This window comes from Carassius auratus, chromosome 23, assembly GCF_003368295.1.
Source record: "Carassius auratus strain Wakin chromosome 23, ASM336829v1, whole genome shotgun sequence".
Classification (NCBI taxonomy): Eukaryota; Metazoa; Chordata; class Actinopteri; order Cypriniformes; family Cyprinidae; genus Carassius; species Carassius auratus.
Genome location: NC_039265.1, coordinates 1,733,713 through 1,761,327, shown reverse-complemented (window position 1 = coordinate 1,761,327; position 27,615 = coordinate 1,733,713). Strand labels below are relative to the sequence as shown.

General features: G+C 40.1%; 1 protein-coding gene across 2 annotated transcripts; it reads right to left on the bottom strand.

Annotated features, from left to right (window-relative positions):
- Window positions 1-1,022: 1,022 nt before the first annotated feature.
- cc2d2a (coiled-coil and C2 domain containing 2A) lies at window positions 1,023-26,837 on the bottom strand. Of its 2 annotated transcripts, XM_026199185.1 has the most exons (38): window positions 26,427-26,837; window positions 26,261-26,336; window positions 25,938-25,994; window positions 22,684-22,764; window positions 22,027-22,150; window positions 21,846-21,937; window positions 21,653-21,754; window positions 21,406-21,498; window positions 20,997-21,221; window positions 20,523-20,682; window positions 20,299-20,435; window positions 20,081-20,212; window positions 17,444-17,653; window positions 17,251-17,357; window positions 17,016-17,156; window positions 16,789-16,945; window positions 16,460-16,704; window positions 15,075-15,252; window positions 14,831-14,984; window positions 14,602-14,749; window positions 14,375-14,513; window positions 13,368-13,571; window positions 13,145-13,237; window positions 12,536-12,627; window positions 9,758-9,925; window positions 9,573-9,678; window positions 9,382-9,491; window positions 7,635-7,731; window positions 7,456-7,554; window positions 7,080-7,256; window positions 4,931-5,134; window positions 4,750-4,839; window positions 4,548-4,661; window positions 4,239-4,373; window positions 3,539-3,661; window positions 3,244-3,302; window positions 2,749-2,926; window positions 1,023-2,528 (listed from the first exon to the last, which is right to left on the bottom strand). In XM_026199185.1, the coding sequence occupies exons 1-38, from the start codon at window positions 26,450-26,452 to the stop codon at window positions 2,340-2,342; spliced, it is 5,022 nt and encodes a 1,673-aa protein (XP_026054970.1). In that variant the 5' UTR covers window positions 26,453-26,837; the 3' UTR covers window positions 1,023-2,339. The 2 variants fall into 2 exon arrangements, with proteins under 2 accessions (XP_026054970.1, XP_026054971.1); XM_026199186.1 differs by lacking the exon at window positions 25,938-25,994.
- Window positions 26,838-27,615: the final 778 nt, after the last annotated feature.

Here is a 27,615-nt window from a genome sequence, read left to right as displayed (position 1 = left end):
AGAGAAACATGCTCTCTCTTCAGGCCGAGTTTGTTCCTCCTCGAGCCCAGATTTAGACTCAAAGTTTCAGACTGGACTCACACAATGCCGGCTTTCACCATCTGACTTCACGCATGACCGCAACATCTCAATGATCTACACCCTCACACACACACACATTCATGCAAACACAGCAGCAGCATTCAGATTAATTAATATAAAAAACTGCAGTGCTAGTCAAAACTGCAGATTCCAGTCAGTGCTTTTGTAACTTTAGTTCACTGCTGCCTAAAACTGGCTCTAAATAGAGTTGTTATATGATGTCTATACGATAAACAAAGTCTATCTATCTATCGATCAATCTATCTATCTATCATAAAGTTTGGTCTAAACTGAATGGTCTACATGTGTAGAACACATTTATCCCCATTCTGCAAAACTGCAACAACATTTGCCCAAAATCTGTGTAGAAAAAGTGAGATTCTGCAGACTTTGTCAGTACAGCTGCATTATGATCAGTATGCATGTGGCGTATTCATGTCATAATAACAATACCTGAGCCAGGGGCTGTTTTTGCCGTGGTTTCATTCTCGTCTCACTGACACAAATGTCTAGACGCAGTCTACTGTATAGTTCATTTGTACATTCCTGAGGGAAATAACATTAAGTCACCATAAACAATAAACTTATTTATGTCCAAACAGACATGAAAGAGGGCAGGGCTGCTGTTCTTAAAGCAGAATAATGACAGCAACAGTGTTATTTGATTTTCATAATGCTGTGTTTGATCAGATGCCAGGGGAAAATGTGTCCGAGACTCAACGGAAATGTCACACAACACACAAAAACTATTGTCAAAATACATTTATATCAATGTTATTAACAATGTTGAAAACCGTTTTTGCATATATATATATATATATATATATATATATATATATATATATATATATATATATATATATATATATATATATATATTGAAGATTAATTAATGAATAGAACAAAATGTATTAACAGCCTTTATTTGAAATAAAATAGTTTTTGTAACCATGCCAAAGTCTGTCACATTAGATACATTTTATGCATCATTGCTGAATAAAAATATAACAAAAATCCCTAAAAAATAAAGAAAATACTGATATCAAAGCATATGCATATACTATATATTGTATCACATTGATATGGATGTGGAGTTTAAAAGCTTTCACCTTGTGCAGCTTTAACCAATGATCATGCTTTCATTGATTTCTGTAATCATTCCTTTCAGTCTGAAGGTGGGTCATGTGTGTGGTGTTTGAGAGCCTGATCTGATACAGCTGTGATCTGCGGTCATGGCCTTTAGCAAGTGAAACAGTTTCGAGCTGATAAATTAAACCCATATGATGTAAGGAGCCATCTAGTGGTAACTTACTAATAACTGCAATGCAACGCTTGATTTCCCTACCAGTTTCTTTTCTGGCTACCTTTGCATGCTGTTGTGCTTTTATTTGTAGTGGGATAGAGAGCATTACCACAGCAGCACACAGCTCTACAAAGATCAGTCCTGATTGGAAAACATTCTCCACTTCAAAGAGCTCCTATCATAAGAAATCGACTGTTCCCTGAACATCTGAGAGGAAAGAGCTCATTGTGCTATGAAAACACTGCAGCTTTCTCAACATTTCATCCTCAGGGGAAAAAAACAACTAGTTCTGAATTTTCAAAACTTCTGAGATCAGAGACATGAATTTATAAACAACTCGTATTATTTACTGAGGTAATAAAGAAGAAGCAGGACAGATGCAATAATTTCTAAACAACAGATGAAAAGATCAACTGTGGGTCAAAGCCTGTGCTGTTTCTGACTGTGTGTAGCACCTACGGCTCTGCAGGACGCTTCAGTTGATTTAGTCTGATCACAATCATTCGTGAGTCATATTTTAGCAATGATGGTTTTATGAATCCACACACACACACACACACTCTAAAACAATTATGAACACAAACACTAATGTTGGTGTGTTTTGTGAGATTCAATCTAAAAGACTGGTACACAAAAATGATGTTGAACGTAGCAGTTGTGTAATTCAAATGTTTTAAAAATATTTCACACATCTCGGTTCAGTGCAACAATGAAAAATATACAGAGTAAAAGTATAAAAGCTGTAAATTCACACTTAAATAAATAACATTCTAGAGACTGAGTTTCTTTAAAAATGATAAGACAACTACTATTAATAGAGGTAGTGTTAAAACACACTGGACAGGAGCACAGGAGCTCTACAAAATCAGAAATCTATATAAAATATGAGATTTTCATTTCATATGAGGCATTTCAAGAAGTCTTTTCACTGCTGCTGATGGTGTTGTGCTGAGATCTAGCGTGCACTGACCAGGGAGGCGATGTAGACCCAAACGGAGAGCACGTTACCGGGGTACGGGTGCACATAGACCGCCAGGGCAAACTCTACATTTGGGGCTTCGACCTTATGAACCCCTGTGCTGTGAACGGCTTCAATGATTGGCCGAATCTCTGAGAAAGGAAGGTGCAGGGGAAACCCAGATATCTGAAACAGATCAGTAAGAAGACAACATTAAAGGGACCGTTTACTGTGATGCAATAAAACTTGGCCACCTATGTGATAAAAAGGCTTTTTTTTTTTACATTACAAGAGAACAAGCGCTATGGAATTCAGATTTGCATTTTACGCTATGGAATAGCTGACATTTGTGCTTTCTGTAAGGCTGTTAGCCTGTGTGAAGTGTGATTTCTTACAGAAGACTTACCCTGTATTCTCCCAGAAGGCTTTGCAGCTCGAGGCGGTGTTCCTCAGCCACCTCTCGCCCTCCGCTCAGCTCTAATTTTGGCAGGAACTGACGTAACGTAGAGATGCAGTAGCGGTTCCAGCGTGTGGGGTGACGCGGACGCCATTCCATGATCTTCTCCCTCAACACCTTCTCTATTCTACAGCACAGAAGCTCATTATCAGATATGTGTACCTTACTCTTATAAATCTGTTAGATACTCAATGATTTGACACACCTAGATACAAGGACATGTGCACACACACACACACACACACACACATACTAACACTTACAAGAATACATATACAGGAAAAATGCTAGCTAACAGTATATATATATATACATGTTCGTTTGTCCAAGTGATTATGTATTTGGCACTTGTAAACATTGTCACATTCCTTACTTGCATAATATATATATATATATAAAAGGATGTGTAGTTTAATGACTGGTGTGTGTTTGATTCACACTGACCTGTCTTGTAACTCAACAGCAGCAGCTCTGTCTGTGTGTCTGTACACAAGGCCCTCCGGCTGAAAAACATGACTCAAAATCAGCAATTTGGCCCAAAATGGCAAGAAACTGTTCTAGTTATTGCGTTAGCAGCGCAAAAGGTTGTGGGTTCAATTCCCACAGAACACACATACTGCTAAAAAAAAAATGTATAGCCTGAATGCACTGTAAGTGGCTTTGGATAAAAGCGTTTGCTAAATGCATGAATATAAATGTAATGTAAATCGAGGCCTGTGATTGGTGGAGCCGTCCTCACCTGTACACTAGAGAGACCGGGATCAGGGAACGATCGTGAGAAAAACGCTTTCCAGAGATTTGGTTTAGAGACGTCGAAACTCATTCTCACAGGTGCAGCGTATGGCTGGATATTAAACCACACCTGAGACACACGGACAGACATATTGATAACATTACCATACAATATATATTTTTTAGCATATCACATAAAATAAATGCCAAGCTTTGCCAGAAATAGCTTTTTTTTGTGCACAAACAAATGACTGGTTTGGATTTATCTGATAAAGTCTCTTATGCTTAAATTTATTTGCTCAAAAATACAGTTAAAACAGTGATGCGAATATATATTTTTTCAACACTGATAATAACATAAATGTTGCTTGAGCAGTAAATCATCATATTATCATGATTTCTGAAGATCATGTGACACTGAAGACTGGAGGAATGATGCTGAAAATACAGCTTTACATCACAGGAATAAATTAATTTTTTTAATATATTCACATCGAAAACACTTATTTAAAATTGTAGCAATATTTGACAATATTACTGTAGTTCTGATCTAATACATTTGGCACAATGTTCCAAAAACAATTTTTTTTTTTACATATTCTAACTTTTGACTTGCAAATTGACTGTAAAATGTATATTTGCCCAGATATGAAGTCAGTTCTGATAGTTGTGATAGATTTAACTGATTGTTTTGGTGGTTTACTAACGTTGTCTGAGCTGATCAGGCAGCCGATGGTCTGTAGGGGGCAGAATGAGTCATATTGTCCGTAGTGCTGCCCGGTGCTGGGATTCCAGATCAGATAGCGGTTCTGCTCATACGTCAAAACATACGCTGTAGGGCCCTAAGACAATGACACAAACCCATGCAGGCATAACAAAAAACAACAACAACAGCAACAGTCCATGTCCATCACTGATTTCCACTGATGTGTTTTCATGATCTCAAAAACAAAGATTTGTGGTTTGTGGCCCTCAGTTTTACTGACGTGTGATTGGCTAAGAGGCTTGTCACTCACCTCAGGAATGGCAATGCCTATGATAAGCCACGCCCTTTTCCCCATCGACAGGAAGTAGTTACAGAGTAAGACAGCATGCTCCTCCTCATCTCCAGCTAGCAACGCTAGGAATTGCTAAAAGAGCATAAATCAGACACAAAAGAGTGTATGACACAATCGCACAGAACAGAAACAAACAGGAGAGACGTCCATGTTTACTTACATCACATGTGCTCCATAAGTCACAAACCCCTGCGAAAGACACGCTGTCTGGAAGAGAAGGAACGAGCGACACGTATCGTGCAACCAACTCCTGAGGAGAGAGCGCAGGAGAGGATGAGCAGAAGACAACACACACACACACACACACAGATGAGCTGGTGTCCAACAGTGTGTGGACAGACCGTGGTCTCCTGAGGGCCGTTTGGGAACGCGTCCAGCAGCTCCTGCGGGGGGTTCAGAGGCCGGATGAAGCGCGTGACGAACACGGTTTTCCCGTTGATGTCGATGACGGTGGTGAGACAGGGCCGCTCGGGGAAACGCCCACCTGCCTCCTTCTCAAACACTTCACTTGCTATCAACAAACGCTCACCTTCCTGAGAGTCGAACTGAGAGGAGAGAGAGGTCAGAGGTCATGAAGCGGTGATTTCACTCAAGTTTCCCTTACTGTATATTAATAAACTGAGCTGTTCACTGAATCTCTGAACTGAGATTTTATTAGTATTATTATTATTTATTTGAAAGAAGCCTGAAGTTGCAATTAATTGATCAGAATACAATGAAATCTGTATTTTCAGCATCTTTACTCCATTCTTCACTGTAACATGATCCTCCAGAAATCATACTAATATGCTGATTTGCTGCTCAACAAACATTATTATTAACATTTTTATGGCAATGGGGATACTACCCCCGCCCCAAAGACTGTTTAATAATAAGAAAGTTTAAAAGAACAGAATGTATTTGAAATATATATTTTTTGTAACTTTTTTACATATCTTTACTGTGACTTTTGATCTTTTTTAATGCCCCCTTGCAAAATATAAGCAGCGTTTCCCACAGACTTACACTCTATCTGTGGCAGCACTTGTCCTGGTGGAAATATATGTATAAAATGTAAATATAAAACAGCAGATGGGCTTATCTGAAAGTGCTAGTTCATTCTCTGCCAGCAGGAGGCGCTTTAAGAGCGGCAGAAACAGCAGCTTCCCCTGTAACGGCTGTAATCATGAACACTACTTTATCAGCACTATAGGACAGATGAACTGAAAACTACATCAAAACTTTTCTGAAGACAACCGGTTCGCTTCCAAACCGATACATTCATATAAAAACACCCTTGCCGTGTTTTGATTTTGATACATGCAGTGCTCGTGTTTATTTAACGAAGTCAAAGCATTTTGGAAAATCTTTTTGTGGCGGTCAGTGTTGATAATGTGACAGGCCACCACAAATAAGTCATTGTATGGGAAACCCTGAAAAGTATTTCTGTCTTTCTATCTTTCTTAAAAATAAAAAATTAAATAAATAATAATAATTACTGACCCCAAACCTTTGAATGGAAATGAATATACAAGCTAAGCTGTACGATGCTCACAGATGCTGTCGATTACTACAGAAAAACATTTCGACTCTTTTCTCCATTTGTGAAAACAAACAACAGTCATCTTTACAGTAATACAGTCACTTACAGCTGAAGTCTGTGGGGCAAGACAACACAAATCTGCATCTTGTGTATTTGCTAAAGCGCTTTTAGTCATTATTCCACATCAAACGTTTCATATTTAAGCTGTGAAGTTTTTTTATTTATTATCCTTGTAGAGGTCATGATCAGCAGACTTTTCTCCATGTAAAACAGTTCCTTTCTTGCATCCTTTCTGCAGATCATGTGAATACCTCCCAGTTTACTGGCTTTAGTAAAGGTTACTACTCAGTTGTACGTTAAAACATAAAAGTTTAAGCTTTTTGGTGATACTTCGAAAACAGTTATGTATTTCAACGCTTTTCCCCATAGACTTCCACTGAAAATAAACATGATTCAGACTCCAAACATGTTACCTTTACTTCCTTCATCTTATAAAAGCAGTCAAAAAGAGAGACAGAGAGGAAAAAGCAATATTGAACAAAAAATAATACGATTCTTATTTTTAGGAACATAAATAATTAGTGCTGTGAAGCGATCAATCGCATTCAAAATAAAAGCTTTTGTGTACGTAATATATGTGTGTGTACTGTGTATATTTATTATGTATATATAAATACACACACATACAGCATATATTTTGAAAATATTTATATAATATAATTTATATTATATACACATGTATTTAAATCTAAATATTTTCTTAAATATATGTGTGTGCATGTGTGTGTTTATATATACACATTAACACATAGTACATAACATAATACACAACCCAGAAGTACACTATGTAAACAAAAACTTTTATTTTGGCTGCAATAAATCATTTCACAGCACTATAAAAAGAAAATGTATATTTTTTTTGTCCTCACATAGCACTTGCTATAATGAAGCAGATTTTTCTGCTGTACCTTTTCTCTGATGGTGTCTCCAGGAACCAGCTGGGGTTCGATAGTAATGAAGAGGCTGAGGAAGGTTCCTTCACTCAGGCTGCGGACGGTGTCATATCCGCCTTCACTGCCCAAACTGCGCTCCTTACTGTATCCCAGTAGCACTGGAGGAGTGGACACCTTAAACGTCCCATCAATCTAAACATAATAATAGATACCGGTCACTGAATATCTTCAGCTTTAGTGATTACAAAATACACCAGCCAATCAAATTTAAAAGAGAGATATATTCTGTCAACCAATCAGAGGGGAGCAGGATTCTATTATACAAGAACACTTGTACAGAAGCAGAAACGGTCATGTGCTCTGTGTGAAGTGCTGGTGTCTGGTGTCTTGCCCGAGACTGCAGGTAGATGGTGCTGAAGGGGATCTTGATGGAGCCGAGCCAGTGGCGCTCTATACGGGTGTGAATCGTGTTCCCTCGCTCCCGCTCATCCTGACAGAGTTCAGACAGACAGCTCAACATCACATCGGGAAGCTGAAAATGACTCTGGGAATGATCAGAATGCTTCTCACCTCCACCACATCGTAGAGGACCTCATCGAAGATGTTGATGAAGACCTCGTCTCTGACCGACTGCAGACTGCTGGAGCTGTAGTCTCCGTTTGGAGCACTGACATAAAGGAGACACTGTTGATTCACATCGTGCAAATACTGAAACTCAGTGTGAAACGAGTCACATTTCCTAGTGAGCTTCCTACTAAGACATCACTGCGAGGTATCACAGGCGCACTGAACCTAACAGAACCACTGTTCTTAAACTTAGATAGGAACATTATTCTGTCTTTTAAGATGTCAAATTCTTTGGCCTAATTGTAATGTAGTATCACATCACAGATTACACCATGACAAGCTCAATGAAAATAAATAAATAGATAAATAAATTAGAAGAAACTGCAATTTTTCAACAGCAATAAATACATACTATTATGTAAATGCTTCTCATGCTTCACTCAAAATTGCAGAACATCAAGAAAAAAATTATAAATAAAATATATATTACTGATGTAAATACATATAATAAATATTCTTATTCAACACTATAAATTATCAAGAAAAATTTAAAAAGAAATCCTAATGTATCAAGGTCAATAATAAATATCATTAATGCAAATTTATTTCTTTTTTTAGCTTCAACATTTGAGAACATCAGGGGAAAAAAATGAAAATGATATTTTGTCAAAATAAATAATATATATTATTGATTTAAATGTATATTAAAAATATGCATTCATATTCAATACCTGAGAATATTAAGAATGAAAAACTAGAATTAGGAAAGTATTCAATATTATACATTTTTACTTTTAAAATATTGATGCCTTATTCAGTACCGGATATTGAATAATGAATAGAAAGTAAGAATAAATAAATAAATAAATACCCCCATTTTACCTATGTACCAGTTTTTTTTCTTGCTTATCCACCTTATTCCTAAATGTGGAAGTACCGTATTTTCGCACTTTCGCACGCAAGTCGCACTTTTTTTCATAGTTTGGCTGGTCCTGCGGCTTATAGTCAGGTGCGACTTATTTATCAAAATTAATTTGACACGAACCGAGAGAAATTAACCAAGAGAAAACATTACCGTCTCCAGCCGCGAGAGGGCGCTCTATGCTGCTGAGTGCTCCTGTAGTCTACACTGAAAACATAGAGCGCCCTCTCGCGGCTGGAGACGGTAATGTTTTCTCTTGGTTCTAAATGAATGCGACTTATAGTCCAGTGCGACTTATATATGTTTTTTTCCTCATCATGACGTATTTTTGGACTGATGCGACTTATACTAAGGTGCCCACTTATAGTCCGAAAAACACGGTTAGCCTATGGGCAAGACTAACAACGTGAATAACAACGTGCAGTAAACAGTAAGCCTGGTTGCACTATAAACCAGTGTGTTCATAATTAAGATAATACGTTAAAATAATATAGTAAGACACCAATTTGCAGTATCAAGCAGCAAAAAAAAGAAATAATAATAATACAAATAAATAAAACATTTTGTACAGCTACAGTAAAAATAGCTGGAAGTGAATGTGACCGAAAACAAGACCCATACAATTTACAAAAGGCCCACCCATTTTAATATAAGGACTAAGATTGATAAGAGTGTCATTAGTGTTACTCACTAGGAGTTTTTCATATGAGCCACTTATGAGGTTCTGTTTCAGTTTGGAGACTGTCTTTGAAGACGGCAAGACATGTTCAGGAATAGAGTTGTAGTGACAGTAGAGCTATGAAGTTACGCTGTAGGTTTTAGTCTGACCTGAATGGCAGAACAATCTCCTCGTTCCAGCAGGGGTTTGGCCCCTCAGCCGTAGACGTCTGCAGCACTGAACGCTGGAAGGACACCTCCACAAACGGCCTGATCAAGGGCTACAGTACACACACAGTACATGAATACATACAGTTAGAGTCAAATAATATTGAGGTAAAGGTGCAGATGTGTGCTGTTACCTGTCCGAAGGGCCACTCACTGCCCTGCTGGAGCGTCTGGGACGACACGGGAGCTGAAAACGGCTCGGTGAATGATCGCCCAGACTTAGCCGACACAGGGGGTTTGCTGAAAATACAACAAAGGATGAGTGATTGTTTCGGGTCTTCTTATTGGTCAGGTTTTCTGGGAGTGCAGAAACAGGTACCTGGTGTAAGGTCTGCGGATGGGCAGGTCATACCCTCTGATGATGTTGACCAGGAGCTTGATGTCTCCATCTGAGAGGTTCTGAGCAGTCACCTTCTTCCTCTCCTTCCTGCGAGGCTTCAGGGGCCGTTTGGGCTCGGCCAGTTTGAACAGGTTCCACCCTAACACCCTGAAAGAGTGTCAGCTGAGAGTCAGTGGAGATATCCCAGAACACACTGCGGTATTAGTGAGGGATCACTAGAGACAGTGAAACAAGACTGCATCAGCCTCACATACAGCGCACTGGTTTCTATCCTGAACACAAAACACATAGATCTATTATTGATGTTGAACACGTTTCTGATGGACAGTCACAGTTAGTGCATTAGTGATGGAGAGGCATCAGGGACTCTTTCTGTAGCTGACATCATTAAACCAGTCCATGGAGACTCTTTAGGAGTCATTCACTCAACCAATTAATTCAAAACTGCATTCTTTCTGGAAGTGACTGGGTCTGTGTCAATAACAATAGATTGTGTGTGAACCGTCTGAGTAAAATCATTTTATGTACTGAAAGTAACAAAAGCCTATAAAGGAGAGGTTGTGGAAACTCTGTGGAGATTGTTTGTGTTTTATCCAAATTACTAACCTGGGGCAATTTTTTTATGATTAGATTTCCTGTGTGTGTAAATCTAAACAATCTACATATTTATTGATTAATGAGACTCACTTTTATATGAGGGAGTCATTGAATCATGCACTTAAAGGGGGGGTGAAATGCTATTTCATGCATACTGAGTTTTTCACACTGTTAAAGAGTTGGATTCCCATGCTAAACATTAACATAAACGTTTGAAGGAGTATTTCTGTTCCAAAAATACTCCTTCCGGTTTGTCACAAGTTTCGGAAAGTTTTTTTCGAGTATGGCTCTGTGTGACATTAGATGGAGCGGAATTTCCTTATATGGGTCCTGAGGCACTTCTGCCGGAAGAGTGCACGCTCCCGTATAGCAGAGCACTGAGAGCACAACAGACTTCGCTGATCAGAGCGAGAGCGTCGCGAAAAGTCACAAAAGAAGTGTGTTTTTGGTTGTCAGGGCAAGACAACCCTGCACAGATTACCAAAAGAGAAACAGCATTAAGGGACCAGTAGATGGAGTTTATTTTTACAGAGTATCAACGGAGTTGTGCAAGTGTTTTTGTTTGTTCCCTGCATTTGGAAGATGCTTGTTTTACAAACAAGGCCCAGTTTGACGACGGATTTGCGTATCGTTTATTTCTTAAGGATAATGCAGTCCCAACGAAAAAGGGTCACGATCGTGTGCTGGAACCGCAGGCGGTGAGTAAAACTGCTTCAAATATCTCTGCCTCCTTGTTAGTGCGTCCCCTCTCATGCCAGAGACCCGGGTTCAAGCCCCGCTCAGAGCGAGTCGTTGCTGCTGCTGCTCTCGTTCAGTTTCAGCCTCTGGATCTGATTCTGGATCATAAATAAACGGCTGAATCTGACTATTAGCCATGGTTTGTTTTGGTTGGTTTTTTCCTCACGGTAATGTCACAGCTTCCAAACGCTCTCAACGCAAAAGCCTACTGGCGCTCGTGATTCTTTAGCTCCGCCCACACGTCACGCCTCCAGTCGCTCGTGTTTTTCCGGGAAAAATCGGTACAGACTATCTTTCTCTTATGAATATAATAAAACTAAAGACTTTTTGGAGTTATGAAGGATGCAGTACTACCCTATAGGTACTCAAGATATAGGATAGGGGAGTGAAAGGATATTGAGTGAAAACGAGCATTTCACCCCCCCCCCCCCCCCCCTTTAACTTATCTGTTTGAAAAACTGATTCACTCAGGAATGAATCACCACTGACTGCTTTAAATTTGTTTGGAAATCTGTTGTTGGTGGAACCAAGTAACTGCCAATATTGTGCTTAAACTGCAATTTACTCAAGATTAACTTCTTGTTTACTGAACTGCTGTATAAAAGCTATACAATCATGATCATGCTGTTGCCCTGAATATCACCAAGGAAAGCTAAAAGATCTGTTCAATTTTGGTATTATTTTAGAATGTGTTAGACTATTTTTGTTGCATTTGGAGTTTGACAGTGCCTGGTTAATGTATAATTTCACTGCATGGAAAAGAGCAGCATGAACATTCCGTTAAACGTCTCCTTTAGTCTTCCACAAAGGAAATAAGGTTGTATGGGTTTGGAATAGCATGAGAGTGAGTGAGTGAGTGAACACATACATAATTGCTCTAAACATTAACTATCAGTACTCACCAGCAGATCAAACACACACACACTCTCTCTGAGTGTGTGATCTCCACATTAACACACACACTTTACACTGACTAACTCTACAGAGAACGGCACCTCATGAACACACAGATCTGAGGGGAGGAGCACAATAAAAATAAAGGAATGGAACAGAAAGTCCTCAGAACATACCCTGCACCTGGACCACTGAATATACAAACGTACAGGAGAAAACAAAAAGAAAGAAATAAAAGACAGGAACTGTCAAATAAACATACTTTTATACTGACTCAAGATTAAACTAAGCCTCTTGTTCTCTGCAGTTTGTGCACAATCCAGTCATTGAAGACTGCTGATGGCATAAACTGCAATCAAACATGCTAATCTTCATTAGAACCATCATCAAATGTAATGTACTGCAGTGGATTTAGCTTCACACAGAAAGTCAGCATGTGTACCAGACCAGACCTGAATATGACATCTAGAAGTGCCTCCAGAAGATTCTATTTAAAGTCAGCTGTAGATCAACAATAGAGTTGTTTACCCGATGCTGGGGACCTCGTCCTCCGAAACCACGTCGGACAGGATGAAATGATGCTTTGCTATGAGGAAACGATTAACGACTGACTCCCGCACCTGAGAAAGAGAGAAAAACTAAGAATTTGATTTTAAGGGCCCTACATACCACGCGTATCTTATACATAACACGCATAACTGTCCACTGCTCTTACATTATTAAAACATAAAGACAACAAAACTGAAAAGAAAACAATATTTAGGGTCCGTAAGACTTTTGTGACAGTCGGCAATAATCTTATGAATGCTTTTCTTTTGAACTTTCATCAAAAACATGTTTCAAGATTTCCATAAAGACATTAATTAATTTTCAGCACTGATATTAATAATCAGAAAATCAGCATATCAGAATGATTTTCTGAATAATAAATAAATTACATTCTAAATTAAAATAGAAAACACTTATTTGAAATTGTAATAATAGTTTACAAAATTACTGTTTATTACTCTATTTTGATCTAATAAATGCAGCCTTGGTGAACATAAGAGTTCTTTCAAAAACATTTAAAAAATCTTATAGATTCCAAACTTTTGAGTAAGGAACTTATTCCATGGCTAAATTTGACTCATCACTCACTCTCTGCAGATATTTGGCCACAAGGGCTCGATGTTCATCAATGTGTTCTTTGGTATCAATAATCTCGCCCTCCTTTAGTCTCTTCTCATAATCCTGAAACAAGATTATTAGACATAAGAATATTAACATAAGAACTACTTACAGTATACAGTACTCTGTCTGGACAGTCTATATTTTTTATTTTGTAGTCTTTGGCGATTCATCCATTCTTCAGTGATCTTACCTGGAACACTTTTTCAGATATTTCCCGCTCCATGGACGGGACGCATTTAAAGTGACGGAACTCGGGCACCTCCTGACTCCGCAGCCTCAGGAGACGGAAGCGGCGGGAACGCTGCAGCTCCTCATCCGTCAGGAAGTTAAACTCCTCCTGAAGCTGCTCCAGGCGGAAATATTCAGGCACCGCTACATCTCCACTGCTCACCACCTACAGACACAATAACACATCAACAAAACCTGAACACTAGACTCTTACTGGTTTTCTCTACTGTAGTGTTGAGCAGCCAAAAACTTATTATTAATTTTTTTTTTTATGACAAAAATTCACGTTTTATTTATTTAACTAAACACTGCGAAGAATCATCAAGCTCACTGGCAGATGCCTTTCTAGATATGCTAGAGCTACAGTGTAGATTGATGATGTAAAGGCAATAGGGCTGCACGATATTGAAAAAAAAAAAATCACATTGCGATATTTTTATTTTCTGCGATATATATTGCGATATGAAATCTAATCAAATTTTTTCTTACAAACAAAAATGGGGTGAGCACACTTACATTCTCATTTTAAATTATTTAAACATCGACACCATCGTGTTAATTGATTAATTTGCATGAGGAAGAGAGAGCAAGACAGCGCTCGTGTTGTTTGAAGACTGTCTCTCTCTCTCTCTCTCACGCGCTCTCTCTCTCTTTATATATCTCTCTCTCTCTCGCGCTCTCTCTCTCTCTATAGCTCTCTCTTTAGCTCTCTCTATAGCTCTCTCTCTCACGCGCGCTCTCTCTCTCTCTATATCTCTCTCTCTCAATTAATCCGTGAATCACATCAAGAGCCGGGGAGCAGCTGGCCCGTACAGTTAATGAATAACGGATCAACTACGACAACCTACATCGCACATCCTGCGATGTGACTATCGTCGATTCGTACATCGCGATATCGATGCTTAAACCACACATCGTGCAGCCCTAAAAAAAAATAATTATTATGGAGGTATCTGGGGATTTATGTACCGAGAGCAGTTGCATGATGGAAGCATTGTTGGGGTCATTGGGGTCGAGGCGAGACTCAGCTGCCCACTTCCCCAATTTCTTCATGTCGTTCAGCCCAGATGCTCCAATACATGCTATAGCATCCATCTGCCTGAGACCACTGAAGAGAGAGAAAACAGTGCATCTTATGCAGCACAACTGAAAATAATGCGTTAATGAAGGGCTGGATCTCAATTTGGCTCTCTGACCTGTACATCCCTCCTCCAGGCTGACTGGATGGGGGAGCGAGGGGGACATCATCTTCCCCTACAGCCCATGACACACAGCAGGAGAGCTTCCCTGACGTCAACAGGGTCTGTGTGTTAGTGCCGTCGGCCTCGAAAGAGAACGGAGCGCCTACCACAAACAAGACTCCCTTCATGACTCATGACTGTGACGCACAAAACAATCTGTTCAGGAAGGTTTAAAGAGATTTACCACTGCCGACCCCCTCATGGTTGAACGTGACTCTCTGGTTGCTGCTAAACTCCATCTCCTCAAACGGTGCACTGCCGGTCAGGACAGAAGATTCTGGAACCGGCACACACACCTCAGTCAGCTGGGAGGTGGACGAGCCCACACTCTCAAACACCTGTGAGATAACATCCAGAACCTCTCAGACACAAGCAGACAAACAGCAATGCATTTGTGTGAATGCGCACACAACCCAACCCAGCCGTACCTGTAGTTTGATGCTTTCTGGCCAGTTCACTATCTTGAGGTTGAAGATCTGACCAACGTGAACTCTGAAATCCATGTTGAGGGTTCGACTGTCTGTTCTGGAAACTTCTTTATCGTTGTACAGGACCTTGATGAAGAGGGCACGTTTGGCCACATCCTCTCTACGGGCAAACTCGGCACTAGATAAGGCAAATAAAACTAAATGTTTACATTTCTAGAGAAAATCTGAATGTTTACTGTATTCAGGCAGGAGTCAGGGTGTTACAGGGAACTGAGATGTAGTTTCCAGAGTCTAAGTTTCTAAAGGTCCACCAAACCTTCATCAAAGAACTAGGAGCAAATAAAGCTGACTGCGGTGTTGCCTCAAGTTGATTGCATAAGATCCAAAAAGTTGCACTTGAATACACCACAAAAACTACAGTCAATGGCCAACTAGTGTGGGAGGAAATACCTCTCCACAACAGCAGGTGGCAGTAGTTGGGACACTGTAATTAAGATTATGGTAATTTTAGATTTGTAATGGAACTCTTCCAAGTCTTAAAAACACCAAAGCGCAGTGCACTTAAAGCACACTAAATCCACACCCGATTACCTCACATGAGCACTATTCGACGCTTAGGCCTAATCCCAATTCTACCCCTAAGCCCTTCCCCTTTCGCATTCACGTGAAGGGTTAGGGGTGTCTCGATTCTCTTTAGGTTGGAGGGGTAGGGGTAAGGCCCTTCAAAAGAAGATTTTTCGGGACCACACTTCAAACGTAGCGGTATAAATTATTTCGGGAACATGGCTGCTACAGCGAACAAAAAGATACAATAATGTAAGCTTTTTTGGCATAAATAAAGATTTTAACGAAAAGTAATAATTTGTTTTATGTTACATTTAATTGTGAATTCATATTAAAGGTCATGTTACTCAAAGAAATGTTAGCAAAAAAATCGCTAATATTTGCTAACGTCATATCATTACAGACTGCATGATAGTGCCACATATGTCTGATCAGGGCGATAACTGCTGTAGACACTGATGGGGGCTAATCCCCCCAATAATTAGAAATTGCTAAACCATTTTCTCAAATATTGCCTATTTGAGAGAGAGAGAGAGAGAGAGAGAGAGAGAGAGAGAAAGAGAGAGAGAAATGGAAGTTGCGTGTATTCGTGTTTGTGCGTTTATCTTTTTATTGTGAGTTTACTTAAACAGCGTTGTATCCTCTCGTGGCTGGAAAATATAATGTAGCGATTCATTATTTAAACTTTATTTAATAAAAGTCTTGGGGCAGCGTTGACAAGTTTATTTCCTCCTGGATTCAGATTTTTTAGCTTCAGACTATGATTTGGTCTAGTTAGAGGATATCAAACATTAATTTGTCAGTGTGTGTGTGTCATTCACCGTGGGCACTGCTCATTGGGGGTGATGGGGCCAGAGACGGTAAGTTCAGGAATCAGAACCGGTTCTCCAGGTTTCCTGCGGATCCTGGCTGCCTTTTCCCGTACTTGCTCTTCCAGGTCACCCATGTCTGGTTTCTCTGGAGGTTCCGGCTTCTCTGGCTCCTCGCCCAGCTCTTCCTCACTTTCCCCATCCTCCTCTTCCTCCTCCTGCTGTCTTTTCTTTTTCTGCTTTTTCTTCAAAGCTTTCTGAAGGAATCAAAAACGTTGAGAACATCTCAATCTGGTTTTATGTCTGCAAATACAGTAGTTGCATCCCATGTGTAGTAGAACCTGTTTTCTCTTCCAGGATTTCCATTCCTCATGTTGTCTTCTGTATTCATTCATCTTCCTCTGATAGTCTTCCTCTGCCTCCGCCTCCAGCTCTGACACCTCCGCCATGATGTCAGTCTCAAAGTCCCGCTCGTCCTGCTCTCCGTCCACCTTCTCCCTGCAGAAGCCACTCGTCTCATGAAACACAGCACAGACACAGAGTCAAACTGGTATGAAAGAAGCCGTACCTCCTGATGAAGAGTTTGAAGGGCGTGTTGGTGAATCTCTGGAAGTCTCTCAGAGCTTTGAGCTCCTTCCACACTCTGATGATGCTTTTGAGAAGAGCTCTGTCCTTCTCCTGCTCCACATCACGCAACTGACGGGTGTGTCTGACGATACAGGAAGAGACCAGGAATCAATTAAAAAAAGTGATGAAACAACGATCATAAACATAACAGGTAGAGGTAATTGGAAATGTCTTACCTCACTTCCTGTTTGTACTCCGCTATCCTCTGCTGGGACACCTGACTCAGAGCCTCTCCTCTGTGTAGCTCCAGCATATTCTGAATCGTGTTCCTCAAGCTGTTCAACTACACACACACACAAACACACACACATATTTAGAACGAGTCTGAAGAACAGGAAGCTTGGTTTTGTTGGCACACTTCTGGGTTACCTTATCAGTCAGGAGTCGTGTGAGGTTCTTGTGCTGTCTGGTCAGGTGCTGATCATACAGCTGGGCGAGACGGGCTGCCAGCACGTGTTCACGGCTGAAGAGAGGATGATGGGAGAAGATGAGGCCGGATACATCTACATCCAGCTGGTAGTCTGCCTGGGGGTCGCCCATTCCAGCTATGTAGTGGTTCACATGCTTCGACTTCAGAGCCTGGGACAGAGCAGACAATAGTGGAAACACCATGTCATTATGCATTTTCAGAAATAGCATACAAAATGACATTCAAAAGTAGATCTTTTGTTATTCTTTCAACAAAGGATCAGTGAAATATAATAACTGGTTGTTCCACCCTTTGCATAAAACAACTGCAATCAAGAGTTTGCGATAAATGTCATTTTGTCTTTAACATTGCTGTGGAATAATGTTGGCCCACTCTTCTTTGCAGAATTGTTTAAAATGAGCCACATTTGATGATTTTTCGAGCATGAATGGACTGTTTAAGGTCATGTCACAGCATCTCAATCAGATTTAAGTCCTGACTCTGACTTGGCCACTCCAGAACCTTAATTTTGGTATTTTTGAGAGATTCATTGCTGGTGTGTTTGGTATCATTGTCGTGCTGCATGAGCCAAGTGTGCTTGAGCTTGAGGTCATCAGAGGAATGGTTGTGTCCTGCATCATTCCCGCTGCGTGGACACGTCACATATTCTTCGATGCTCAATAGGAAATCAGTACTAATCAATACTGATCAATACTAAAATCAACTGAATACTGAGGGGCATCTGAAGGATTCGACACCTGCATCTCTACAACCTTCCATAACATAGCAACTTCTATTGCTCTCTGATAGACACTGCATCTACCTGCACTCTATGTTTCAATCCAGGATGGACCATCTTTAATGTAGCAACAAATCTGCAGAACGTTTGCCATTATATTTAAACTGTATAGCTAGAGGAAACTGAAATTATGCTTGATGCTACATCGAATTATTAATTTAAAAATTCTACAGGTATGATACTTAAAAAGGAACGAAGTGCTAAAACTACTTAAATAAAAAAATTAATCAAACAAAAAAAACTAAATAAAAATGACAAATGCACATAAAATTGCTAAACTGGACATTTAAGTACAGTTTGATTTTGTGATTTTCTAGCAATAATAGTAATAAAAAAAGAAAAAAAAAGTAAAAACAAATACTACCTAAATAAACAAATGAATAAATCCAGAATAAGTAACAGAGCTGCAGATTGAGCATAAATTTGTACTCAGTAAGGGCTAACTAGTCTTGGCTCAAATGTTGCTCTTTTTTTAAAATAATGTAAAAAATGTTCCATTTTCTACAATTGTTTTTCATATATTTACAAAGCTTAAATACAGTTTGCAGCATTTAGCAATTATAACAATTCTGATTTCTAAACTGTTTAGCCAAATTTTTGAAAATTAAAAAAAAAAAAAAAAAAATTTTTTAAATACTTTCAGGTTGCATGTTATCCAATCACCTGTCTTTTTTTTCACTATTTTTCTTTTTCTTTAGGTAACAGGGTTGAATGATTGAGTTTGTCGTATACGTTCAACACTTCTGCCTGTACTGTGCATGAGGACTCATCAGCCTCGTGCTCCTAGTGTCAGCTCGATGTTTCTCATTTTCACTCTTTAATGTCTCATTGGGCTGCATTACCGGAACACTTCATGTCAATTAGTTCCACATGACTGTGAGCACTTTCATAATGTTCACTTTTATTGGCATTCAGCATTCATAACACACAAGTACCTCCAAGTATTATAAATCACACATGGCTGAATGGGTGTGTTATTGCTCTAACATGTGTGTGTGTGTGTGTATTATAACGTCTATTACATATCTTATTTATTTTAAGTTGTGTGAGGCGTGACAGGCACATGTGACCTCACTGCCCTGTCTTACAGCAGAACCTGTGACATCATCACACATCTGGATCCCATCTCCGTTCTCACACCTCTCATCTCCACAAATATTACTTTTCCAGTTCCTATTGCCTGGAAACAGACTGCATGGAGGATATGACACCAAAAAGTGCTAGTAAACATTCTAGCATTTAACATAAAAAAAAAAACAAGGGTGGGCAGCCTGATGCCTGATCTTTTTCACTAATTCACTACAGAAATTTGCACAACTTGCTAAGATTTTATGGTGTTTTCCTGACCTACAAGATATTTCCAGGTCTTCCATGACCCTGGGGTCCTTGGAATTATTAAAGTAAAAAAGGAAAGTTTTTTTTTTGGAAAGAAGACAACTGATTGTTCCTCTCCAGACCAGAGTTAGAGGTCCAGTGCCTTGGGATCACAGAAAACTGTCTTCCAAACCCAGTGCATTTAATGTGAGTCATGTTTCATCTGAATTCCCCAAACTTTGCAAAACTTAATCAGACAAAAAATGAAATACTCACTGAGTTAGCCTGCTTTCATATTTTAAGTAGCTTTATAATTTCATATTTAAATACTGACCTTATTGTATAGAAAATATTGTACAGAATTATTAACCCTTCATGATAAAGATAATTTCTGTCAGAATATGAACATTTTGAGAGTCAGCTGTCTGTAAAAGGCCTAAAGAAACCAGCACATAAACACACACAGTGTTGTTCAATCTCTGACCTTTCTGTAGACCGCCTGCAGCGCAGGGTCCAGCTCATCCCCCAGGTGGAAGAGAGGCGGTCTGGACGAGGACTCTTTGATTGGGTCAGGCAGAGCAATAATACACCCATCATCTCCAAACCACTTCCTTCCCTGCACAAATCACAAACACTCACATTACAGACAATAATAACATTTGTAAACAAATTCGTTTTTTTTTTACAGGTTTCTTTAATTACCTCAGCCTGCTTCAGGATTCGGTTCTCCAGAATGTTCTGATTGGTCAAACAGACGTGTGGCCTGTCCCCCACATATAACCCTTCCTCCTCCAGGTAACGGGGACGCACGTTCTCGGGCAGCTTACTGGAGGCAGGAACTGTGTGGCCAGTGTAAATCACAGATTATCTGACCTGCAGGAAGGTTCAGGTGAAGAGCTGTGTAAGTGCTGCTTCGGTTTCTGTACCTGGCCTCATGCTGGGAACAAACAGCGTCTCTCGCTCCCTCTGCAGGCGCCTGCTGTAGCCTATATATTCTGCCCTCCTCACTTCCAGGAAGTCCTGTGCTGATTGGTCAATGATGAACAGATCCTCCTCATCGTCTCTGACCAGAGGAGCATCTTCATCCTAAACAGTGAATGAATGAATGAATGAATGAATGACAGCCAGAAACTAAAATATAGACACTTTACAATCATTTCCAATTAGTTCATCTTAACTATTGCATTATTTTATTACTAAAACTGAGCAATACAGTGGTTCCTTTTATTAATCTTTACAAAATACAGTTGATAAAAACACAACCATTCATTGTTAGTTCATGTTAGCTTAACTCCATGAAATAAAAGTTTATGAATAAAATGTTATATTAGTAAATATCAGATTAACATGATCTAATTAACATATATATATATATATATATATATATAAACTCATGTCACCCTGGCTTCAGACTCTTCTTCTGCTTCATGCTCCCTCTCCAGGTCTCCCTCTTCCTCCCCTTCTTCTTCTTCCTCTTCTTCCTCCCCTGATTCCCCCTCTCCTTCCTCTCCTTCTCTTCTCCTGGAGTGTGTTTTCTTACGCCGCCGCTGCTGTTGAGGCTCCGGGTCAAAGTTGAAGGTGAAGAAGTTGTACGCCTCTTCAGCCGTCGGCAAACCAGCCTCACCCTGCTCAGAAACCCAAAAATGTCTAGATTCTGTCAGTTCTGTTCATTTATACTCCACCGAATGAGGAAAATATCATTTATACAGAGCACAAATCTCCAGTGTAGTTCGCAGGTATAATAAATAACCATTTCATTACTTTTTGAGGGTGCTTCTCACCCTTGCAGGAGAAACAGCAGACTCTTACCCTTTTGTCTTTTGCTGCGCGTCTAGCTGCATCACGAAACTTCAGCCTGGCAGCAAAGGATGAGTCTTCATCGGCCTGTAGATCTGGATCTGACTGAAGGAGGAAACCACATGATCAGACTACTGTCAGTTCTAAACTGCAGGTGGCACGTTTTAGGTTAATTATAAAATATGCATACAAAATGATCTGTGTTTACATGTGTTTACTACTGCTCAAACATTTTTAAAAGTCAAGATACGTCTCTTACGTCTCTGTCGAATCTAGTGAGGGTGTCTCTGTCTCGTAGAGTCTGTAGACGGCTGGCAGGCTCAATGATGCTCTCCTGCTCTAGAAGACTAGCGGCTTTAGACTGAAGGGATGACACAATTATGAACGAATTAGGAACCATTTATTCTTCTGAAATAGATGTTTTCCTCTCACTGGCCCCAGACGACCTCTACCTTTGCTGCTCTCAGCTTCTCAGTCATGCGCTGTCTCATGCTGGTCTCTGATTGGCTGGATCCTGGCCTCATCACAGGACGAGGAGGAAGATCTAGAGAGATTGTGAGGATGAGAGTGTTGTACTCCATGTCAGTCACACACAGCCCCAGTGAAGGCAAGGCTTTGAGATAAGGTCCTAACCTCTGGGTGAGCGCGCTGGAGGGGTTTCTCCATCATCTCCTCTGTCCTGCTCCTCTCTCATCTCCTGCACTGCCGTCACCTCCTCCTCATCTGGAGGAGACTCTACTGCCATCTCCTTGAGCAGCTGGAACATGTGCAGACATTACAGACAAGAGAAACCCAAGTGCAACGGAAAACACTGCCATGAGGTCTGAGGAGATTCGTTAACAAACTCCAGATGGACTGATATTTTGTAGAAATATTCATACTTTTGTACTTCTCTACTTAGATTCAAGATTCAATATTCAAGATTTGCATTCATCACATACATGATTGGCAAAATCATTAATAATAATCAATATCATGTTTTTAATCTTAATCTAAAGCAAAGATTACTTACTGAATAAAACTGATTACTGACAATATTATTTGCATTATTGCTTAACTTTTTAAAAGCCATCAATGTTAAAACAGCAACAATATATACTAATCATCATCATCATTATCAAGGTCATAAATCACAAGATAATGATTATAAGACCAAAAAATTATAAAAATTATAATAAGTCCTAAAATAATGTCATCGTTTTATCAAAAAGCAGAAACTGATAATTAAAAATCATCTCTGTATAGTGGTAATGATATACTGTTTATCTGTAAAGTTATCACAGTCCTGACCTTCTTCTTCTTTTTCATTCTCTTCGCCATCACTGAACGTCTGAGTGTCTCACCAGGGTCCTCTTCTCCACCTGGAAGCTCCTAATGTAACATATTATGATATATATATATATATATATATATATATATATATATATATATATATATATATATATATATATATATATATATACACACACATGTCATATATGTGTCTATTGTAACTTTTTTTTTTCTTTGAGTTTGCATGAATTGCTGTTAATCATGTCAGTCCAGTTAGATAAAAAATAACATGCTGTATTTTTCTCGCTGGTCAGAGACAGTTTTTAAGGAAATTCCATGCTTGAATACAAGAAGAATGACAAAGAATGTTCAAGAGAGTTCTGAAATCCAATAGACAAGCACTGAAAGAATATTGAAATGTTGTTACTGAGCATATTACAGTTTTTTTCAATCGCTAACAAGCGCTTAACCATACTTCAGATACTTTTTCTAAACTCTTAACACAGACTCACACCTACAAAACACAATTGGCCAAATGGATAATTTTCTTCTCAAAAACACATTTTGTTAAATATATACTAAATCTTCATTTCAAAATAGAACACATCTTTCTCTGCACACACCAACTTTACCAAAACACTGGAAATCTGACTCAAAATTAAATTATTCTGTCAAAGAATAACACTTGTTTTCACCTCAAAAGGTACATACAGTCAATCAAAGTACACCAGGTTTCAAAATACTGGCTATTGTTGACATTACAAAAACTGCATAGACTTTTCAGTCTCAGTTTTACAGGTATTTGCATGCAAAACATGCAATTCACTGTTTTACACTAAATTTCTTGGTTAGGAACTGTATGTCCAAATGTACAGTAATGTTCACATTCAAAAGCATTCCAGTAAAAAGCTATTTTTTTCCATTACTGTTTACTGCAGGAGGTACAGTAGAAACACAGTATGATAGAACAGAAAAGGTTTGACAGTATTGCTTACAGTGAACAAAAAATCCATGAAACATATAAGAGCATTCTGAAAAAAAAAAAAAACAACAACAGCAAAAAGCCCAGATAAAAAAGGGGGGGGGGTAAAATAAAAACAATCTCTCACTGCTTCTCTCACTGCTCCTGCTCCTCTCACTGCTCCTCTCACTGCTCCTGCTCCTCTCACTGCTCCTCCCACTGCTCCTGCTCCTCTCACTGCTCCTGCTCCTCTCACTGCTCCTGCTCCTCTCACTGCTCCTCTCACTGCTCCTGCATCTCTCACTGCACCTCTCACTGCTCCTGCTCCTCTCACTGCTCCTGCTTCTCTCACTGCTTCTCTCACTGCTCCTCTCACTGCTCCTCCCACTGCTCCTGCTCCTCTCACTGCTCCTCTCACTGCTCCTCTCACTGCTCCTGCTCCTCTCACTGCTCCTCCCACTGCTCCTGCTTCTCTCACTGCTCCTGCTTCTCTCACTGCTTCTCTCACTGCTCCTCTCACTGCTCCTCCCACTGCTCCTGCTCCTCTCACTGCTCCTGCTCCTCTCACTGCTCCTGCTCCTCTCACTGCTCCTGCTCCTCTCACTGCTCCTCTCACTGCTCCTGCTCCTCTCACTGCTCCTCCCACTGCTCCTGCTTCTCTCACTGCTCCTGCTTCTCTCACTGCTTCTCTCACTGCTCCTGCTCCTCTCACTGCTCCTGCTCCTCTCACTGCTCCTCTCACTGCTCCTCCCACTGCTCCTGCTCCTGCTCCTCTCACTGCTTCTCTCACTGCTCCTGCTCCTCTCACTGCTCCTGCTTCTCTCACTGCTCCTCTCACTGCTCCTCTCACTGCTCCTCCCACTGCTCCTGCTCCTCTCACTGCTCCTGCTCCTCTCACTGCTCCTCTCACTGCTCCTGCTTCTCTCACTGCTCCTCTCACTGCTCCTCTCACTGCTCCTCCCACTGCTCCTGCTCCTCTCACTGCTCCTGCTCCTCTCACTGCTCCTCTCACTGCTCCTCTCACTGCTCCTGCTCCTCTCACTGCTCCTCTCACTGCTCCTCTCACTGCTCCTCTCACTGCTCCTGCTCCTCTCACTGCTCCTCCCACTGCTCCTGCTTCTCTCACTGCTCCTGCTTCTCTCACTGCTTCTCTCACTGCTCCTCTCACTGCTCCTCCCACTGCTCCTGCTCCTCTCACTGCTCCTGCTCCTCTCACTGCTCCTCTCACTGCTCCTGCTCCTCTCACTGCTCCTCCCACTGCTCCTGCTTCTCTCACTGCTCCTGCTTCTCTCACTGCTTCTCTCACTGCTCCTGCTCCTCTCACTGCTCCTGCTCCTCTCACTGCTCCTCTCACTGCTCCTCCCACTGCTCCTGCTCCTGCTCCTCTCACTGCTTCTCTCACTGCTCCTGCTCCTCTCACTGCTCCTGCTTCTCTCACTGCTCCTCTCACTGCTCCTCTCACTGCTCCTCCCACTGCTCCTGCTCCTCTCACTGCTCCTCATCCTCTCACTGCTTCTTTCACTGCTCCTGCTCCTCTCACTGCATCTCTCACTGGGCCTGCTCTTCTCCCTGGGCCCCTTGCTCTTACTCTTCCTCGTCCATACATTACAGTGTTTGTCTTTTTCTGTTTCTGTTTCCAAAAATATCACTCTTCAAAGTCCTCCTTTTATTGTATAAGTGTCAATGTAATAGAAAAAAATAACCCCTGCCATTGAGTCTAAGCCAGATTGGAATCAGTTGTGGATAAAACATAAATCAGCTAAGATAAAAATTTTTATTAACTGATATCGTCGCAGAAGCAGAGGTTTTTATACTGTATCTAAGGTTTGGAACATTGTTTTTGCTATTGTGGGATGTTGTGTGTTAACATTTGTAAATACTACAAAAACGATTCATAATTTTGTTGAGAGGTATAGCTTGTCTGTTCAGAAAATGAAAGCATTGTGGAAATGTGTTCAATGACTCCACATTGTGTGAAAACGACATGAAATGTGTGAATGGTATGGCCACAATAGATAGATGCTGTGCTAATTGTGTTTAGAGTTTTGAAAATGTGACAACTGCTTGGACAAATGCTTGTTAGCGACTGAAAAAAACTGTATGATCAGCATAGACATTCTCCTTAACATCTCAATTTGTGAATAAATGGATGGATGGATGGATTAGATAGATAGATAGATAGATAGATAGATAGATAGATAGATAGATAGATAGATAACTAAGAATTACTACAGAAGCTCTATTGAAGGAAAGTCTAGCAGAAATATATTATTGCGCTAGTGGAAATGGCAAGGGTGAGAACAGAACCAACCTCCAGCGCAGTGTGTTGATTCTCCTTAGACAGATCCCAGTGTGAAGGAACCAAAGCCTACAGCAGATCAGCACACACACACCTCACACACAGCTTCATGCATGTGTCAGTCAAGGAGCTTACGCTAGCTTTCTATCACTGCAGTTTGTCTTGTATAACAAACATGTCTAGCAACTTCACATGTGAAATACACCAAATATGAGCGTATGTGTGGACTGTCCAAAAGTGCAGCCCATTAATAACAGGTGATAGACAACAAACAGAGCAAATAGCAATAATTTTTCAGCAGGCCTACACTTTACTATCGTGTGTAGTGTTTCCACCTGTTTATCATCTCTGACTCTTCCTAAAGACTCCTGCAGCTCTCTCCTCTTCTTCCTGATCTTCTCTCGTACATCACTGGAGATGACAGGAGAGAGGATTTAACAGTCTTACATCTTACGGTTTGATTCTTGAAACAGCAGAAACGGAAAGACTGAGTTAGGTTACCTGGGCGATGACATTTTGGTGGCCATGAACGCAAATAACTATTTATATGAGATATCTTCCCAAATTCATATCAGATCAGAAGTCAGGACTTCACAGGAACTTCTTGATGAAACTGAACGAGTGAAGTTTACAGACTGTATCGTCTACAGCAGACATGATGGTTTATAAACACACACGATGATTCTGTTAAAGTAACGTTAAATCTCTTAATAACCGCAGACTGTTAGTCTTTCGAGGCAGAACATAAAACAAATGAACACAACTGAAAACAAAGGCTTTCTAGATTTTAACAACGCAAACAACATCAATCCTCTGAAGGAGCAGCTGTTCAGTCTTTATCTTGCTAGAGTTTTACCGTCATGCTGCGCTGAGCGCTCCGCTGCCTGGTAACGGATCAAAATAATCTGTACCGGACACAGAGCAGCTTGCGTCCGGTCCATCCCACTCAACGTCAGAGTGGTTTTCATTGGCCCACAATCCCGTCAATCATCTAAATCTGGAGACGTCACGGGCTTGAATCCGATCCTGCGTAAACGTAGTTTTTTCTTCCACGTCGTTTATTTGATCTTACATTACAATTTTTACAATACTACTTTACTACTTTATTTAATGTAAAAAAATAAAATAATAAAAAAAATAAAATATATATATATATATATATATATATATATATATATATATATATATATATATATATATATATATATATATATATATATACATAATTTGATTATTCGAGGAGTGTGTTCTCAGACCTGTTAGAACTATTATTTAGACGTCTGAGCCCGAGTTACGTTATCTAAAACACAGTGTATTATTTCTGAAACATCCCACTAGACTTTTTTCTTCCAGTAATAAACCTTACACCAGTTCCAGTAATAAACCTTACACCCTGTTTTGATTTCAAGTATTTATTGGATGATAGATTAGAAGAAACCCTTGGAAACTAGGATTTCTGCTGCAATATGTGAACAGTCCTTTGGTTTAGCACAGATCTGACCTCATTCATTGTATTTTGGAAACTTCTTCCTGTTTGCTCCAGAAAACAAATGTGTTCTGCAATAAAGATGTTGAGTAGTTTTCAGTTTTTCTTCTTTTCATAGGAAAAAGCAACCAATGCGCTGATTTCCCCATAACTGTAGTTAGTTGATCTTATTCAGATGGCTGTAATCAGAATTCAAAAAGGGCG

Bases quoted from the DNA above. Each gene is read 5' to 3' on its own strand.
- cc2d2a (XM_026199185.1), bottom strand. From the start codon at position 26,452: ATGGCCACCAAAATGTCATCGCCCAG. The intron at 21,938-22,026 runs GTTAGGACCTTA...CAATCTCTCTAG, and splicing joins TCCAGCGCGCTCACCCAGAG to ATCTTCCTCCTCGTCCTGTG. The intron at 12,628-13,144 runs GTGAGTGATGAG...TCTCTTTCTCAG, and splicing joins TGGCCAAATATCTGCAGAGA to GTGCGGGAGTCAGTCGTTAA.